This window comes from Epinephelus moara, chromosome 16, assembly GCF_006386435.1.
Source record: "Epinephelus moara isolate mb chromosome 16, YSFRI_EMoa_1.0, whole genome shotgun sequence".
Lineage (NCBI taxonomy): Eukaryota > Metazoa > Chordata > Actinopteri > Perciformes > Serranidae > Epinephelus > Epinephelus moara.
In genome coordinates, this window is record NC_065521.1 from 28,777,404 (window position 1) to 28,794,220 (window position 16,817).

Sequence of the window (16,817 nt, forward strand, 5' to 3'; positions counted from 1 at the left end):
ATTCATACTGATTCAAATTAACAATTTGATCGTATTTCCCATCTTTGCTGAGGAACAGTTTTGTGTGAAAGGAATTAAATGCCTGTCCTATATCCCTCTGAGACCCTGTGTCCTCATATGAGGGCATCACATTTTGGGTTTACTTGACATTATACTTCATTCTTATTACCTAAGACCTGTCCTCATTCGTGGACTTGTTTTTTGTGCCATCTAATGGTAGCAAGAGCACAACACACTAATCCAGGTAAAAACAAGATGGCAGCCATCTCTGCCAAGTCAGTCTGGCAACAAATTTGACTAATTTTAGCAACAGTAATGCTGACTACATTTTGACTTTATTATTGTCTCATTTGAGGACACTGGGACTTAATTATCATCTTATTTGAGGACATTTTGACTTTATCATCATCTCATTTGAGGATATTAGGACTTTATTATTGTCTCATTTGAGGACATTTTGACTTTATTATCGTCTCATTTTAGGACGCTGGGACTTTATTATCGTCTCATTACAGGACACTGGGACTTTATCATCATCTCATCTCATTTGAGGACACTGGGACTTTATTATCATCTCATTACAGGACACTGGGACTTTATCATCATCTCATCTCAGGACACTGGGACTTTATCATCATCTCATCTCATTTGAGGACACTGGGACTTTATTATTGTCTCATTTGAGGACACTGGGACTTTATCATCATCTCATCTCATTTGAGGACACTGGGACTTTATTATCGTCTCATTTGAAGACATTGTGACTTTAATATCGTCTCATTTGAGGACACTGGGACTTTATTGTTGTCTCATTTCAGGACACTGGGACTTTATTATCGTCTCATCTCATTTGATGACATTGGGACTTTATTATTGTCCATTTGAGGACACTGGGACTTTATTATCGTCTCATTTGAGGACACTGGGACTTTATTGTCGTCTCATTTGAGGACACTGGGACTTTATTATCATCTCATCTCATCTGATGACATTGGGACTTTATTATTGTCTCATTTGAGGACACTGGGACTTTATTATCGTCTCATTTGAGGACACTGGGACTTTATTGTCGTCTCATTTGAGGACACCGGGACTTTATTATCATCTCATCTCATTTGAGGACACTGGGACTTTATTATCATCTCATCTCATTTGATGACATTGGGACTTTATTATTGTCTCATTTGAGGACACTGAGACTTTATTATTGTCTCATTTGAAGACGTTGGGACTTTATCATCATCTCATTTGAGAATATTAGGACTTTATTATTGTCTCGTTTGAGGACCTTGTGACTTTATTGTCGTCTCATTTGAGGACACTGGGTCTTTATTATTATTGACAATGTTTATTTTGATATACTTATTGGGTCCTGTTGATCCCAAATAGCTATAAGAAATATATAAAATGCATACCAAACTAAAGTTCAAGTCTCGGGAGGATATAGACGCCTGTCCCAAATATAAGCCTGTTGAGTTCATTGATTGAGATTTTACGGTACATTTGGTTAGTTAAATTTTAAACAGGAAATGATAGTTTATAAACTGGCCAAAGTGCCTACAGCTGTCAAATAGTGGGGTCAAAAATACAATATTAGGTCAAGTAAAATACAAAGTAAGCTGGAGTAAAGTAGAAGTTTCAGAAAATGGTAACACTTAAGTAAAGTGCATGTATTGTGCAGTCCACCTTGCATATGAAGGTGTAAAAACAGCATTTTTTTACAGTAGGCCCATGCAAAAAAGGGAAGAGGTGTACAGAGGGGTGTGGTGATGGAAAGTAAACAGCAGCCCCTGTAGACTAAGCAAGGGCGGGGTGCTATCACAGGCATATGTCAGTTGAGACTGTTAATAATATGCAGGTGAAATTAGGAGGAAAGAAAATACTTTGTGGGAGGGACAGGACGTTTATAACTGCTGCAGGTGTTCTGCAGACTCGCTTTAAGCTGTCTATCCGTTTCTACAGTAATAAAAGACTCAGCAGAGAGCGCTGGAAGGCTTCTGGGATGGTGTTCTCATCATGTACTGTCATAATAAATGGGTTGAAGCACCTGTGCAGCAGAGGTCAGGTCATCAGCTGGGATGACATGCAGTGTGTGCACAACGCCTTCTATTGTGAAGTTAGTCTGATATTGGTGCAGCCAACAGCCAACATCTTCTTTGTAAATACGTGCAATTTAAGAATATTTCCAAGTGAGTTATGGATTTAAATTAACCCCAGCTGCTACTGTCCTCAGGCCACAGCAAAACTATGTGCTTAAACACCAGTTGGACAATTCCCCTGACGAGTCGTACCGGTTTTTCCAAGACCTGGTAACGTGAAGCCAACTTCCGTGCCGATTGGTGTCGTGATTCAGGAGCTCCAGTAGTCTTGGTGACGGGGAACCATACTCATCTCGCCCTCACCTGCCATCTTCAAAATAATAAGAAGTAAAATAACACCGCTAAGGATGCTTTTTATGTGACTACACCTATTTCCCGACAACGGTAAGTAACGCTGACGTCACTTTTAGCCGTTTGTAGCCGAGGCGGAATTAACGGGGAGATGTTAGCTTGTGTCAGCGCTTGCTCGTGAGCAAACGGCAAACGCAGGTTAGCGCTTCGGGGTGGTTGGCTTTGTGTTTGTGTTGTAAACCGTATCAATTCTGTCGTTTTTAAAACGTAAAATATTTTAATTGTATGTATTTTCTGCGCCAAAGACAGACAGACAGACAGACGCAGACATATTGTCTCACGTTTGTGTTTGCGGTTGGCTGTGTTGACACAGTGCAGTGACCGTGCAAGTTTAACACCTGAAGGACGCAACCTCTCATACGGCTCAGACAAATATGCTTCTCGAAGGAAATTACCTGGCAAGAATTTGTTGACCTACATGTTTATCATCTTCTGCAGGTGGCAGCCTGCATGACTGGAAAAATGCATCATCATCGGAGCAACACACCCGTGTCTTGGCCTATCAGAAACATTCCCTAAGAAGTGGGAGTGTGTCTTGTGTGTTCATATCATACCCTTCCTACAAATCCCTGTGCTGGGATTGTGATATACTGGGATATTAAAGATCCTATCAAGAAGATGAAGTAATTCTTCAGCACCACAGCAACACTAGTGGTCCATAAAGGCATATTACAGGGATTTTTTCATCTGGATGACAGTAGCAGGTGTGCAAGGAACCATCCCAGACAAGGAACAAATGTGAAATATGAATATCCTGCCCTGACTCCTTCACACACCATAGAGATAAAGGTAGGTTAACTGTAGGATCAACAGCAGCCATGCACAGCCCTGCTCCGGAAATTGTGGCAGGGTACCCAAGTGGGTGTGTGGTGGATAAAGATGTCAACCCGGAGACGACCCTGGGGAGTGCCTACTCTCCAGTGGACTACATGAGCATCACCAGCTTCCCCAGGCTGCCAGAAGACGACGCGCTGTCAGGGGAAAACACCCTGAAATCTCGCAAAGATGAGGACAACGTCCTGAGTGAGCAAGACACAGGTAAGTCAGCCAGGTCGGACACAGTTTTACTGCAAGATCTACCTTCCAGAGAGTTCAGTGTGTTTAGGTTTCCAGATGTGGATTCAGGAAGCGGCGTTGTCTTTTTAGTCACTGCTCATCATTCCTAAAGGTTTAATCTGAACAAGGACTTCAACTATTAATTATTTTTGATCAATTACTTGCCAGATTATTCCTTCGATAAATCGTTTAGTCTGTTAAATGTCAAGAAATAGCGAAAAATGTCAGCTTCCCAAGGCCCAAGGTCATATCCCTGAATGTCGTGTTTTGTTTAATATTAAATTTAAATTTAATATCGTATATGAAACATGAAGCTATTCCATCCTTTTTGTATACAAATTATTGAAATGTTTATATGTTTAAATAGTGGTTGCATGCATGCAGAATCCAGACATGTTTCCTTATGTTTCCCAGTAAGCACGGCCACTTTAAACTGACTCAATTTACAATAGCGTTAGGTGTGAGGGAACAGAACATATTGCTCCTTCCTGTTCAGTCCAAGCCTTTTGGTTTGTGTTTTTTGTCCCAGACCCAGATCTGTTTCTGAAGTCGGCTCGCCTCCAGCGTCTCCCCTCCTCAGCTTCCGACCTGGCCAGCCACGATGTGGCGTCCCTGCGGGAGACGACCAGAGACCCCTTTACCGAAGAATGTGCCTGTCAGCGAGACGGACTGACGGTCATCATCACAGCTTGTCTCACCTTCGCCACAGGAGTCACTGTAGCTCTCATCATGCAGATCTACTTTGGAGACCCACAGGTATGTGTGTGACCTGCAGTTGTACTTTTGTAGCCATGTTGGATTAGTGTTGCTTTGCTCATATAATTACTCATGATTACGGGATCATGAGTTCATACTCCACCAGGTATCCTTCCACACAGACTCAAGTCAGTTCAAAGGCATATTGACGAATCGTATCTTCCTGCTTTGTTCTCGTGTTTCTTGCAAGGTCTTTAACCAAGGGGCAGTGGTGACAGATGTGGCACAGTGTACATCTCTTGGCTTTGACGTTTTGGGGAAGCACGGGTCCAGTGTTGACGCTGCCATCACCGCTGTCCTCTGTTTGGGGATTGTTCACCCTCACACGTCTGGTATTGGAGGGTGAGTGGTAGAAAGATATTAATCTCACTAACCTCTGACATCCTTGGACTCAGTTGAACGCAGAACCTTAAGATACTTTATGCTCTGTTGGTGTTCAGCGGTGGAGTTATGTTGGTGCACGACATTCGTAAAAACGAGACGAGGGTCATCGACTTCAGAGAGACGGCACCATCTGCCATCCATGAGGATATGCTGCAGCCGAATCTTGATCTAAATGTAAGCGAGATGTTGAGTATAAGAGCAGAACACAATCGTATTGCTATTGTTTTATAATGTGGTTAATGTGTGCACCCTGTTCTTGCTTTTGCACGTCAGCCTGGCCTGCTGGTGGCAGTACCAGGCATGCTCAGTGGCATGCATCAGGCACACCAGCTCTACGGCAGGTACGGTACTCATTATGTATTACTATTTTTATTTCTTTAATCATTCCACATGCCATGCCATGTAGTCACTGTCCTCGTGCTGATTTTCTACATTCCTTCCTTTGATATTGTTTCATTTTATGGCACTCCCATGTTTCAAACGCCTACTATAAATATAACCTCATCTATTATTTTCCTCCATTTTGACAAGTTATTTCAAGACAAGAATCGCAAAGGCTTATATTTACATCAGCTCTGAGAGCTAAAGATGTAGGCTCTCCATAGTGAAAGCATCACCAGCTGCGTTAAAAGAAAAGACATTGTTTGGGGGTTGTGTTGGGCTGCTATTACTCTGATGCTGTGTAATTATCATGATGCCGCAGCTGGTAGGAGGATGTTACAGAGCTGACTAACATGCCCTAGCGTGTCAAGCGAAAATTCTGTGGATTATTACTATGGCATACTATTATTACTATGTGTTCATAAATTTACATACCCCTGGGGCTCACTTACAATATGCCAAACAGCACCTAAACAAGCCTCAAAACCTCTGGAACAAAATCATTTGGAGGGATGAGACCAAAAATTAACCTTTTGTTCACGACCACAGATCCTATGTTAGAGGAGACAACAAGGTCAATGAAGAAAAGTGTACCAACCCCACTGGGGGGTGGTAGTCAAACTTAATTCCAGAGTAAATGAAGCAGAAAAAAATGGGGAAGAATATGCATTTATAAGTCTGGAAGCTGCACATGGGACGCACTTGGACCTTCCAAAATGACAGTGATCACAACACAAGGCGAGGTATACCGTATCATATCGTATCGTATCGTATCGTATCGTAAGTCGACCTTTCAGTGGCTACAGCAGCAAAAAGTGAAGGTCTCCTGACCTCAGTCCCATTGAGCCACTTTGGGAAGATCTCAAACTTACAGTTCATCCAAGAATTCCCAATAGTTTATGGGACCTAGAGGCTTTTTGGCCAGAAGAATGGGCAGCTTAACCACCTGAGAAAATACAGGGCCTTTTCCACAACTGTTACAAAAGACCGCAAGTAGGGATGTCCCGATCACATTTTTTTTTGCATCCGATCCGATACCGAGTCCTTTATTTTGAAACCAAGTCTGATACCAAGTCCAATCCGATACTTTGTAAAGCATTAAGAAAGAAAAGAAAAGAATGCATCCAAGTTGTCCCATAAGGTTTGTTTTTTATTTAAATAGTATCCAAAAAGCTTATCGGTGGTTCAGCAGCACAAAATGTAAACAAATTCTGAATTGTAAACAAGTTGTCCCTCCAGAGTTGCCGTAGGGCTGTGGTAGGCGAGGTTCTGCCATTAGGTGTGGCTGTGTTGCTCGGAATAAAGAGAGAAGCGGTGGCCGCTGAACCTGTTCTCTCGACTCCTGTCCATTTATTGCTCATTAGCTGCACTCAGTTAGGCAAACCCAGGACACTCGGTTACAATACATCGGAAAGCGGAGGCAACAATGAACAACGTAGATGAAAAACCTGGCCATTTATGTTGTTTTGTTTCCTCCGATCTTTTATTACCGATTCCGATTTTGTAAAAATAATGTGAACGGTGCCGATACATCCCTAACCGCAAGCTGTCGTTGATGCTAAACCAGCAATACATACTATTAAGAACTAAGAGTATGCAAACATTTGAACCATCTCAGTATTTTCTTTAATGCTGTGTTTTGTTACTGTGCCATTTTGTGATGTCTTATACTTTTAATTTGAATCCCATTAAGTGTAAAAGAAATTTGTTTCCCCTGATCACTCATCCTTTATGAGCAGAACTGTATATGAGTTTTAAACATCTTCAAACTAAGCCAATCTGTCATGACTTTTGAATTCCCCCAGAATGCCATGGAAGGATGTGGTTACCATGGCAGCAGACGTGGCCAGAAACGGATTCAATGTGACTCATGACCTAGGTGCGTATAGCGTCACATTGCGAAGTCACCGTCACTAGTGATGCCGCGATTAAAAGACGGCAGAATTCTCTCACAACATGAGGTGAGGTAATATGAACAGTGGTTGTGATCTCATCCGCCGCCTTTCCTCTCTCTCTTCATATCTCTCTCCATAGCCGAAGCTCTGGCTAAAGTTAAGGACCAAAATGTGTCGGATGCATTTCGAGATTTGTTCCTCCCCAACGGCCAGGCTCCCCTCTCCGGGCAGTTCACCAGGCGTCTTGATTTAGCAGCCATCTTAGATGCTGTCGCAGTAAAGGGGATATCGGAGTTCTACAGTGGAAACCTGACGCAGGAAATGGCAGCAGCAGTAAGGAAGAATGGTTTTTTTTTCCTCACGCTGTCTCTGATTATATAAGTAGTCATGAATTCTGCATAGATCCACGGGGAGCCACTTTTAGTCCCTGTTATACAAAAATCGTTAAAATGAAGCCAGATTTGGTTTTATATAATCATTAGTTCTTCGCATTGCTCTTATTATTTTAATGATTGATCAAATATTTCAGATGTTCAGGTTTCAGATGGCAGAATTGTCTTTATGTCTTTGTGTCTGTGATTCCAAAATATGGGTTAAAAACATAGATTCCAAATATTTATCAGTCAGAATTAATGACTGCATTTTACTGTATCATGTATTACATACTCAGTGGCCGCTTTATTAGGTACACCTGTACAGACGATTATACTGACAGGTGTGTCTAATATTCTGCCCCCCTCATATATGTAAATAGGAAGGACCAAAGCTTCGAAACAACTCACAGTGTAATGTACTCCGGTACAACACCACCTTTAAACTTAGAATATGGATTTGTTTGCTGCTATGGGGTTTCTGAATCGAAATGACAACAAAGATGGTGCAATGCCAGTCATTACCCCCCCATTAGGAATGCTTCAGTGCTCAGGAGGTTTTTACTGGCAGCTGCATTATCTGCACAGGTGTCTTCCTCTCTGTAACAAACAAACCAGGTGACTTTAACTGGTAAAAACACAGAATGAAACAGTTTCACGTAACAAATCAGTGTTTCTCCAGGTTGGCTGCTAGCCCAGATCCTGCCAATGTATGCCACCTCTTTTCTCTTACAACTAAACATCCACATGCTCAGGGTATTTTTTACATGGAGCTGAATTATCTCCAGAGGTCCCCTCCTCTCCACAGCAAATGGACTCAGTGATTTGCTGGTAAAAGCCCCGAATAAAGCAGTTTCACATTAAAAATCAGTGTTTCTCCGACACTGTTCGACACGGCAGGAGCTGGAGCTGCATTGCTGCTAACATTTGCTCAGCTTGTTTCTCCAATAACTTCAGATTCAGACGTCTAATAACTGAAATACTTCATACAGTTAAAACGACCAAAATCTAAAAAGTGTATTGTAAAACATCTGGCTTATGACTGGATAAAAAGTCAATTTATGGCAGCTTCTGGCAAACAACATTAAGGGGATATGACTCCACTGACAGGCGACGGTGACCACATGACAGGGACTGTGTCCTCGATTAAAAGTACACATTTCAGGGCGACCTCTAGCTCACCTTCTAGAGTGTGCGCCCCATTTAGACTTAAACTTTTGCAGCAGCCCAGATTTGATTTGGACTCGCTGCCCTTTGCTGCATGTCATCCCCTCTCTCTCTCTGTTTATCTACGCCTGTCCTGTCATTAAAGGCAAAATTCGCCTGAAAATAATCTTTAAAAAAGAAATACAGATTTCTCTGGGTATTGTCAAAAATGTTTGGAATAATGTAAGTACCCAACTCAACAAAACATATGAAATAAGTCTTTTTAGACATTTTAATGCAGAAAAGTAACATATTATATCTTTAAGTATGACCTTAGTAGTAAACATAAAAAATGAATTTCCACATTTCTGACCATGTCAACAAAATTGGAACATCAGAAACTTTATAAATGTAGAATTTATGGCAGAGCTGCTGTATTGAATTTCACTATATTGTACTGGTGTACCTAATGCAGAAGGTCACTGTGTGTATGTCGTTGTGTCTCCTCTTAGAGTGTTAATATTCTTACTACTGCTGAGTATTAGTGCTTAGTAAAACAAGAATACGGTATAAAAATACAGCGAGTGTAATGTGTAAGTAAAGAGAGAAAGACATTACAACAGGTCACCTTGTGATGTCACGCAAATGGATTGTAATCTTCTTAATCTCTTAATATTCTGAGACATACTGTGAATTTCAGTCTCCATCTTTTAATGTGAAGGATCTTTGTCCTTTATTTTGAGACTCAACAACCAACTGAATCATCCATACTTTCAGGACATACGGGGGCAGTATAATATACTGGCAAATTAATTTTCTTCTATTTGCAGATCCCATGTACGTCATGTGCTTATGGAATCCCCTGGGGGCAAGAATAACCGTTGCATCAATTACATAGTTAGTACTCGAGTGTGGACACACAAGGTGTGGTCTTTGGCCTTTTTCCAATTTATGGGGAAAAAAAAATATCATTTAATTACATAGGTATTAGTTTGGTCAGAGTCTGGTCCAAATCATCAGATGATACATTATAATTTTGTTTTGAGAACTTAGTGCACAGCTCACAAATTATTTCTGATGAAAACCCAGACAATCCCCAAATTGCATGCTCTGCCCTCAGGGAGTTTCTGGCACAGTTTTGCTTATTGTATGGGAATATCCAAAAGTTTTTAGATTTTGGGACGGTAGCTGTGTCTCAATTCAGGGGCTGCAGCCTTCGCAGTCTATGTCACCCTCGTCCTTTGAAGACCGCATCAGCCAAACCGAATGGTCGCCAAAAAAGGACGGTCTGGTCTGTGGAGGATTACCTGCTTGCATCACCAGTTGTTCTCGCCCTAACCCGTTGGCATTCCTATTACCTAGCAGGCAGTTGCGCTTGACAGAAGAAGGAGTAAGCTAATAAGATAGTTAGCCCTAAATCGTAGACCCAGCAATTGTTATTATATATATATCTTTTTTTTATTCAGTATTTGAGGAGATGATTCACCTCTGGAGACGCCGCCGTTTGATATATTTCAGGCTCATGGAGGATTCTTTTCAGGTAAACTTATTAAATTAAGGTTGTTTAAGCTGTGTGCTTTAGCTAATAGTAATGTTAACAACATTAACTTAATATATAATCGTCACCTGCACGCAAGGTATCTTGGGATAGGCTGGGCCACGAAGGATTCATCTGTTGCATCTGCCAAATTCTTGGAAAGACGGCTGCATTTCTTGGCCGCATTTGAAGGAAACTTCGGAATGGGACAGCCTCGGTCACACCGATGTGACGCAGTCGGTCTTCAGATGCAGCCTTCGAAGGCTGCAGCCCCTGAATTGAGACACAGCTAGTGATTATGGAATGCTCTGTACCATGCACGCCATCGGACTTAGTGTTTAATGATTACAATTTACACCTCAGCATTGTTTGACTATGAATAAATTTGTGACCTAGAAGGTAAAGTCATAGAATATAATCAGGTATCCATCGAAGGTCAGATGACTGAAATATTTTTGACAATGAAATTACCCTGTGAGTGATGACAGAACACAGGACAAAAATTACCCACCACCTTTACACTAACGATGCATTTTCAATAGGTGCAAGCAAGAGGCGGAGTGCTCACAGAGGACGACTTTGCAAACTACAGCACAGTCTTACAGCAACCAGCAGAGGTCACCTATCAAGGTCAGTCTTTGTTGTACTATTTACATCAGCGAAAAACGGACTAGTCTGAATTATTGATAAAAAAGAAAATATTTTCAGGGGTATTTCCCTCATTCAAATGAATGGACTGCCTGTTCAGAGGTAGAGTGGATGAGGTCGCACTTGACTCAGCAGCTGCTCCTGAGTGTTCTAACAGCCAACAAGCGTCCTACTATCATGTCACATTGCATACGACGGAGCTGTATGTCCATGTGTTAAATATGCACTTCTCTTAAGTCATATAAACAACCCTTGTGAGGCAGACCTAAATATTAGCTGTGCGCTGGAGATCAGTCTGGGAGCTTAACCACTTAAAAGATAGGTGAGCAGCTTCCTGGCTATTTTCCTACATTGGTAAATTTACTTTTTAGACAGAAAACACATTTTATATTGTTATACTTACTGGAAATGACACAAAATATTGTCAGGAGCAAGTAGGATGTTTTTAGCAATGGTCATTTACCTCATAATAGAAGATTTTAGTTCCTTGACGATCTTCCTCCAGCCACCTGTCACCTTATGTTGGTTTTTGTATCATTGGTAATTCCTCAGTTCAGCTTCACGAATCAGCCGTTCCTTACCCATTGTGGCGTTAAAAGCATGTGACAAATATAAATAGAAACACAATGTCCAACAAAGTTAAGCTCAAAACGCCAGCGCTGCATCTCTAGCAGTTATTTAGGACACTTCTGTCATCCACTTCAAATCCAAATTGTTGTCATATTAGTTTTTGTGAGGGACCCACCCAACTCCTCATTTAAACCTTAACACCGTAACTCACTTCACCACCTTTTATTGCTTATACTTAATTTTGCCCCGTTTATCCCCTTTATCCAACACATTGCACCACTTCATCTGCTCCCTACAAAGATAAGTCAGCGATACAGGTCAGCTCCCAGCTCATATATGATATATGAATATGTCAGATATGTCCACTGTCACAGGCTGAAATGAGGGAATGGTGTACACCTTCACATCTGAATACTTTGTATTTTACATAAGCATGGGCTGTTGTTGACCCAGGAGTGCAAACATAGCAGACGTGACCCCCATCCTGTTTATGTGTATAATTGAATTTCCTTATTCCTCACATTGTTCCATTTATATAATGGATATACTATACCCATATTTTTAACCGTCTGATTTGTTGATGTTCCTGAAGGACACCAAGTGATGGCAGCCCCAGCGCCACATGCAGGTGTTGCCTTGATCACTGCTCTTAACATTCTGGAAGGCTACAACATTACCAGCCAGGTGCCCAGGAACAGCACCTACCACTGGATCGCAGAGGTAGTACATGCTAACTGCTTCACCGCTATACAGCGTAACAGTGTGCAAAGTGCAGTAGGAGTTTTACTTAAGTGTTAATTTTGCATTTCTCTCTCAGGCTGTAAAGATAGCTCTTGGCCTGGCTAGTGGGCTGGGAGACCCCATGTATGACACTTCTGTCACAGAGATTGTCGACAAGATGCAGAGGTAGACATCCCTGTATCGTCTTTAAACACTTAATGTATATATTCATTTTAATACAATAAGGCATTTTTCCTTAACTCTGCCTTTTGTTGTTCCCATCTCCAAGTAAGCCACAGGCTTCCCTACTCCGCCAGATGATCAACGAATCTCAGGCCTTCCCTATCAGCCATTACACTCCATCATATACCCTGGAGAAGGGTGCAGCAGCCGCCCAAGTCATGGTCATGGGCCCAGACGACCACATTGTGTCAGTCATGAGGTATGTCATGCTTTAATTGAGCTAATTGAACTATTGCACATTGTTTGAGCACATCCTAGTGACAATTAAGAGTGGATTCACAACACTGGAAAACTAAAATTTTCTTTTTACTGCTGTTTTAGCTCTCTAAACAAACCATTTGGCAGCGGGATAGTGACTCCTTCAGGAATCCTCTTGAACAGCCAGATCCTGGACTTCTCCTGGCCTAATAAAACACAGGGTTCATCACATAACCCGGTAACTGTGCATACTTTCCTGTGTATAATTGATTGCGGTATTAATTGATGCCTTATTGAAAGAGTTCTTCTAGCTGCTCTCAGCCCTCATGGTTTTTGTTTTCTGTTGCTGTAGCATAACAGCCTCCAGCCTGGGAAGAGGCCCATGTCCTTCCTGATGCCTACAGCTGTCAGGCCTGCCGTGGGGTTATGTGGCACATATGTAGCTGTTGGATCTTCCAATGGAGAGAAAGCTCTCAGTGGCATCACACAGGTTATTTCATCATTGGAGGAATTTATTAAAAACAACATTGATAATTCGATTTTATTCCAGCAATGTCGATTTTTTTTTTCTTTCTGTATTATTCTATGTATCTTATTGTTTTCCGATCCTTCACAGGTGCTGATGAATGTTCTGTCTTCACGTAAAAACATGAGCGACAGCCTAGCCTACGGAAGACTCCACCCGCAGCTGCAGCCCAACACCCTCCTGGTTGACTGTGAGTTTTTACTACTGTGTAGTTTGCTCCCAGATTGGTTTTTCACTTCATTTCCAATATGCAACAGGATTTGCATTGTTATCAAATCACATTTTTGTGTACACAATGCAAAGTAGATAAGAAGCTGGGAGGGTAGCAAGTGCCTCTATTGTGGTCAGAGACAAAGGTGGCTGGTGTTGGGTTTCCATGGCACAGTGAAATACTCTCTTGACTTCCTGTGCAGTGGAAGGAACACTCTTCTGCAATATTAGTGGGAAGTAGCAAAAATCATGAGGATATGTTTGTAAATGCTGTGAACCCCATACTGCATACGTCACAGTTCTTACTTGATTTTAAGTTTATTACTGAAAAACCTATTTGACTGTTAAGTTACTTATGTAGGTAACTTAAACCTGTTATACTTTCTTAACATTCATCAGTTGTTTTTACAAGCAATTTTAGAGTCATAATATTGATTGAAACACTAAATGTCAAATGTTTCGCTTGGCCCCACGTGCAGGAGTATTTGAAGAAGCATAAAGGAAGCATTTTATTAAACATAATTAGGCATCTACACCTGTGTACAAATCATAGACTGTGCAAATAATGGGCATAGCTACCATGACGTCACCCATCGGTTTGTGGACTCCCGTTGTGAAGCCTGAAGTTTGACATTTTGGCCATCGCCATCTTGTTTTTTTTGGAGCCAGAAGTGACCATATTTGGGCAAAAGGCTGGCGCTGGAGAGGAGCGAGGGGACAGACAGCCTGTCACTCAATGCGACCTGCCCTTAATTATGCATAATTTTAAGCTTCAATAAAATGTAAATGGTTGAGTTATATAGAAATTCACCCCCACACAGTAGTCATGAAGGAGGAAATTAGCTGTAGCGACCAAAACTGTTTTTTGTACCAGGCTATGAACATGTTTATTTCTGCCGTCAAGTTGGGCATTTTAACGTGGGATTGACTCACTTCTGGAGCCAGCCTCAAGTGGCCATTAGTGGAACTGCAGTTTTTTGCACTTACCGTGATGGCTTCATTTTTCAGCCCCAGAGGTTGTCGCTTGGTATAAATATGCGTTCAAAGCCTTTCTCTTGTCAGCGGGTGCGTTAAATATCTCATGGTGGTGCAAATAAAACTCATGGACTTCAGCAGCGCTGCTGGAAAAAAATCCTTTGGGAAACACTGTACATATAATCTGATGTTCTTCTCTCTGATGTGGATGTGGGCTTGGTTTTAAACACAATATACTGTGAACTGCATGAATGAGAATCTCATAGACATACTAGCGGAACACAACGTGATTGCTACACCGGCTGCGTGAACTCAATTTGAGTGTTATTTTCTTTTCCTGGATAAACATAACAACCACTCTTCTGGCTAACCTCAGATCATCCCCCTCTTTCTCTCCTACAGCCGAGTTTCTGGATGAAGATGTGGAGCTGCTGCAGGCTAAAGGTCACAAGGTAGAGAGAAGAGACGTTCTCTCGTTGGTGGAGGGCACCCGAAGAACCAATGACCTCATCATAGGGGTGAAAGACCCCCGTAGTGCTGATGCCTCCGCCCTCACTATGTCCAACATGCCGTAGTGCACCCCCTTGCCCCATACTAACACTGTATGATTGATGGATAGTGAGGAAGTAAGGAGGCTGCCTATCACCTAACACACTAAGCATAAGTTAATGGCAAAGTACAGGTGTCTGACAGAAAAAAACAGTCAACATAAAGACATGCAGCTTTGTCTGAGATGATTTTGTAGGAATCTGCTATAGATCCTTAGATAGATTTTCTTAGCTGACGTACAGAACCTACAAAGGATCACCATCTCACATACCGATGTTGGTATGCTCTCACAGAACCTCTTGTAACGCTCAGTTGCGGTATAGATAGTGTTTGAAATGCATTTCCATCCCTTAATGGCATCAGTTAAAGTCTGCAGCCGCTATTACACAGAGCAGGACATAAAGATGTGAGGAGTATTCATAAATGCAGATCTGATGCATCCCAGGTCCACTTAAAGAAAGCAATACAGTCAAGATATTTGGAGTGGATTTACTTAGTGGATGTTAGAAATAAATAGAAAAGTGTAATGGCTTTAAAGCTATTTTCACAATGTTGAGTGAGAACCAGGTTTTGGCCTGTGAGGTACTGAGCGGGACATCAATGATGAACAATTTTACTCTTTGCAAGAATGGGCAGAACTGAAAAAGTAATGATGCCACACCATTAAGCTACCATTTGCACCACGTGCATGTTCCTCAGTGCACCAGACCCACCTTTCTGCTTTTGAACTCCTCCACTGCATTTGATGCGGAATGGTGAAAGTCATAATATTTAAACCGGTGACTAAGCCTTGCATTGTCACACCTGAATTAGACTGTCCTGATCTGAACACCGAGGCTAAACTACTCACTACCCTGCTGTTTATATCGTGTTAAACTGTGATTAGATGTTGTTTCGTACAGCTGCTGAAGTTTTAACTGTCGCGAACAATCAATGGCTCCTTGGGACCATGTTAAGACTTCATTATTATTAACACAGAATACACCATTCCAAATTATTCGTTGATTTCCTTAAATAAAGACTTACTTCAGTTTCAAAGGTGTTAAATATTGCTAATGATAGAATATGCATTTTTAAAGATATAATTTATGAAATTTCAGTTGTTGCATGATTTGTTCTAATTTAAGTTTGTGGCCTACATTTTTAATATAGAGCGGGATATTAGTTTGTAGAATGGGAATAATCTGATTCTTGATAGATGGACTGAATGTATCTGTCTAATTTTATATGAACATTTGTTGGGCTGTACGCATTCATTCGTCTGTTTTTAGGAAAGGTTATGTTTACTTTTTGTGTACTTGTGTAATTATTTTATGTAGTATATTTGAATTAAGAACCAACAGGTTTTGTAAAGCATTGCGTTCTAAAAGTGGTCGAATTTAATTCCAGAATGGTCAATGTTGGCTGATCAAACTTGTCCTTAACCTTACTGTCTCTGTTGTCAGGCATTAGTGCAGTATGGCTGTTGATGCTTGTTTCCTGTACTGTAGAGTACCATGCCTTAAGGCACGCATTTGCACAACACCTGATGTTTGATTCCATGTGCATTTTTATCTGATGTTAATAAAAATCAGCACTGTCCAAACCCAAGAAATAAAATGTTTGCACACATCCTGATGCTGAAGAATGTTTGCCCTTTTGTTCCTCCATACATGTACATTTGGTGCATCTGACCTACTGTAGAATAATTGTGATAATACTACTAATACAAGGCTGAGTTTTTAAACTGAGCTGCTATATTTTACAAACTTCACACAGCCTATTTATTTTCTGTTATTAATAACAAATGTCAATGTCCAATGAATGTGTACACCAATTAAGATTTTGACGCATACATTTATATAGAGACTTTAAAGCAATAAACCTGTGTGTGTATTTTAGTTGCATCCATGGCTCCTAATAACAGGAAACTATAAACTTTGAATTCATCTCAGAAAAATGAAAACAAGTCACTGGGTAGAACAAAAATGCTCATGATATGATTTAAGGACCCAAAAACTTTGGATCTAAATGGAAATATTAAAAACGGCTTTGATTTCGCAAAGGTGGCACTTGATGACTGGATTTGTTTGTTAACTACTAAATGTTAATTTTTAATTTTTCAATTTTATAATTCTACCACAGTATTTCGTTTTACGCCAAAGGAAGTGACGTAACTTTGCTTCTTCAGGGATTTTATTTGACAGGCAAAACCGGAAACAG

General features: G+C 41.0%; 1 protein-coding gene across 1 annotated transcript; it reads left to right on the forward strand.

Moving 5' to 3' along the window:
* Window positions 1–2,302: 2,302 nt before the first annotated feature.
* Window positions 2,303–16,226, forward strand: LOC126403546 (glutathione hydrolase 7). The gene is made up of 16 exons (XM_050066278.1): window positions 2,303–2,483; window positions 2,889–3,488; window positions 4,036–4,262; window positions 4,453–4,604; window positions 4,703–4,820; window positions 4,920–4,987; window positions 6,833–6,906; window positions 7,062–7,255; window positions 10,519–10,606; window positions 11,787–11,914; window positions 12,012–12,100; window positions 12,204–12,356; window positions 12,479–12,593; window positions 12,708–12,845; window positions 12,972–13,071; window positions 14,469–16,226. Exons 2-16 carry the CDS (start codon window positions 3,269–3,271, stop codon window positions 14,639–14,641), a joined length of 2,037 nt encoding a protein of 678 aa, XP_049922235.1. The 5' UTR covers window positions 2,303–2,483; window positions 2,889–3,268; the 3' UTR covers window positions 14,642–16,226.
* Window positions 16,227–16,817: the final 591 nt, after the last annotated feature.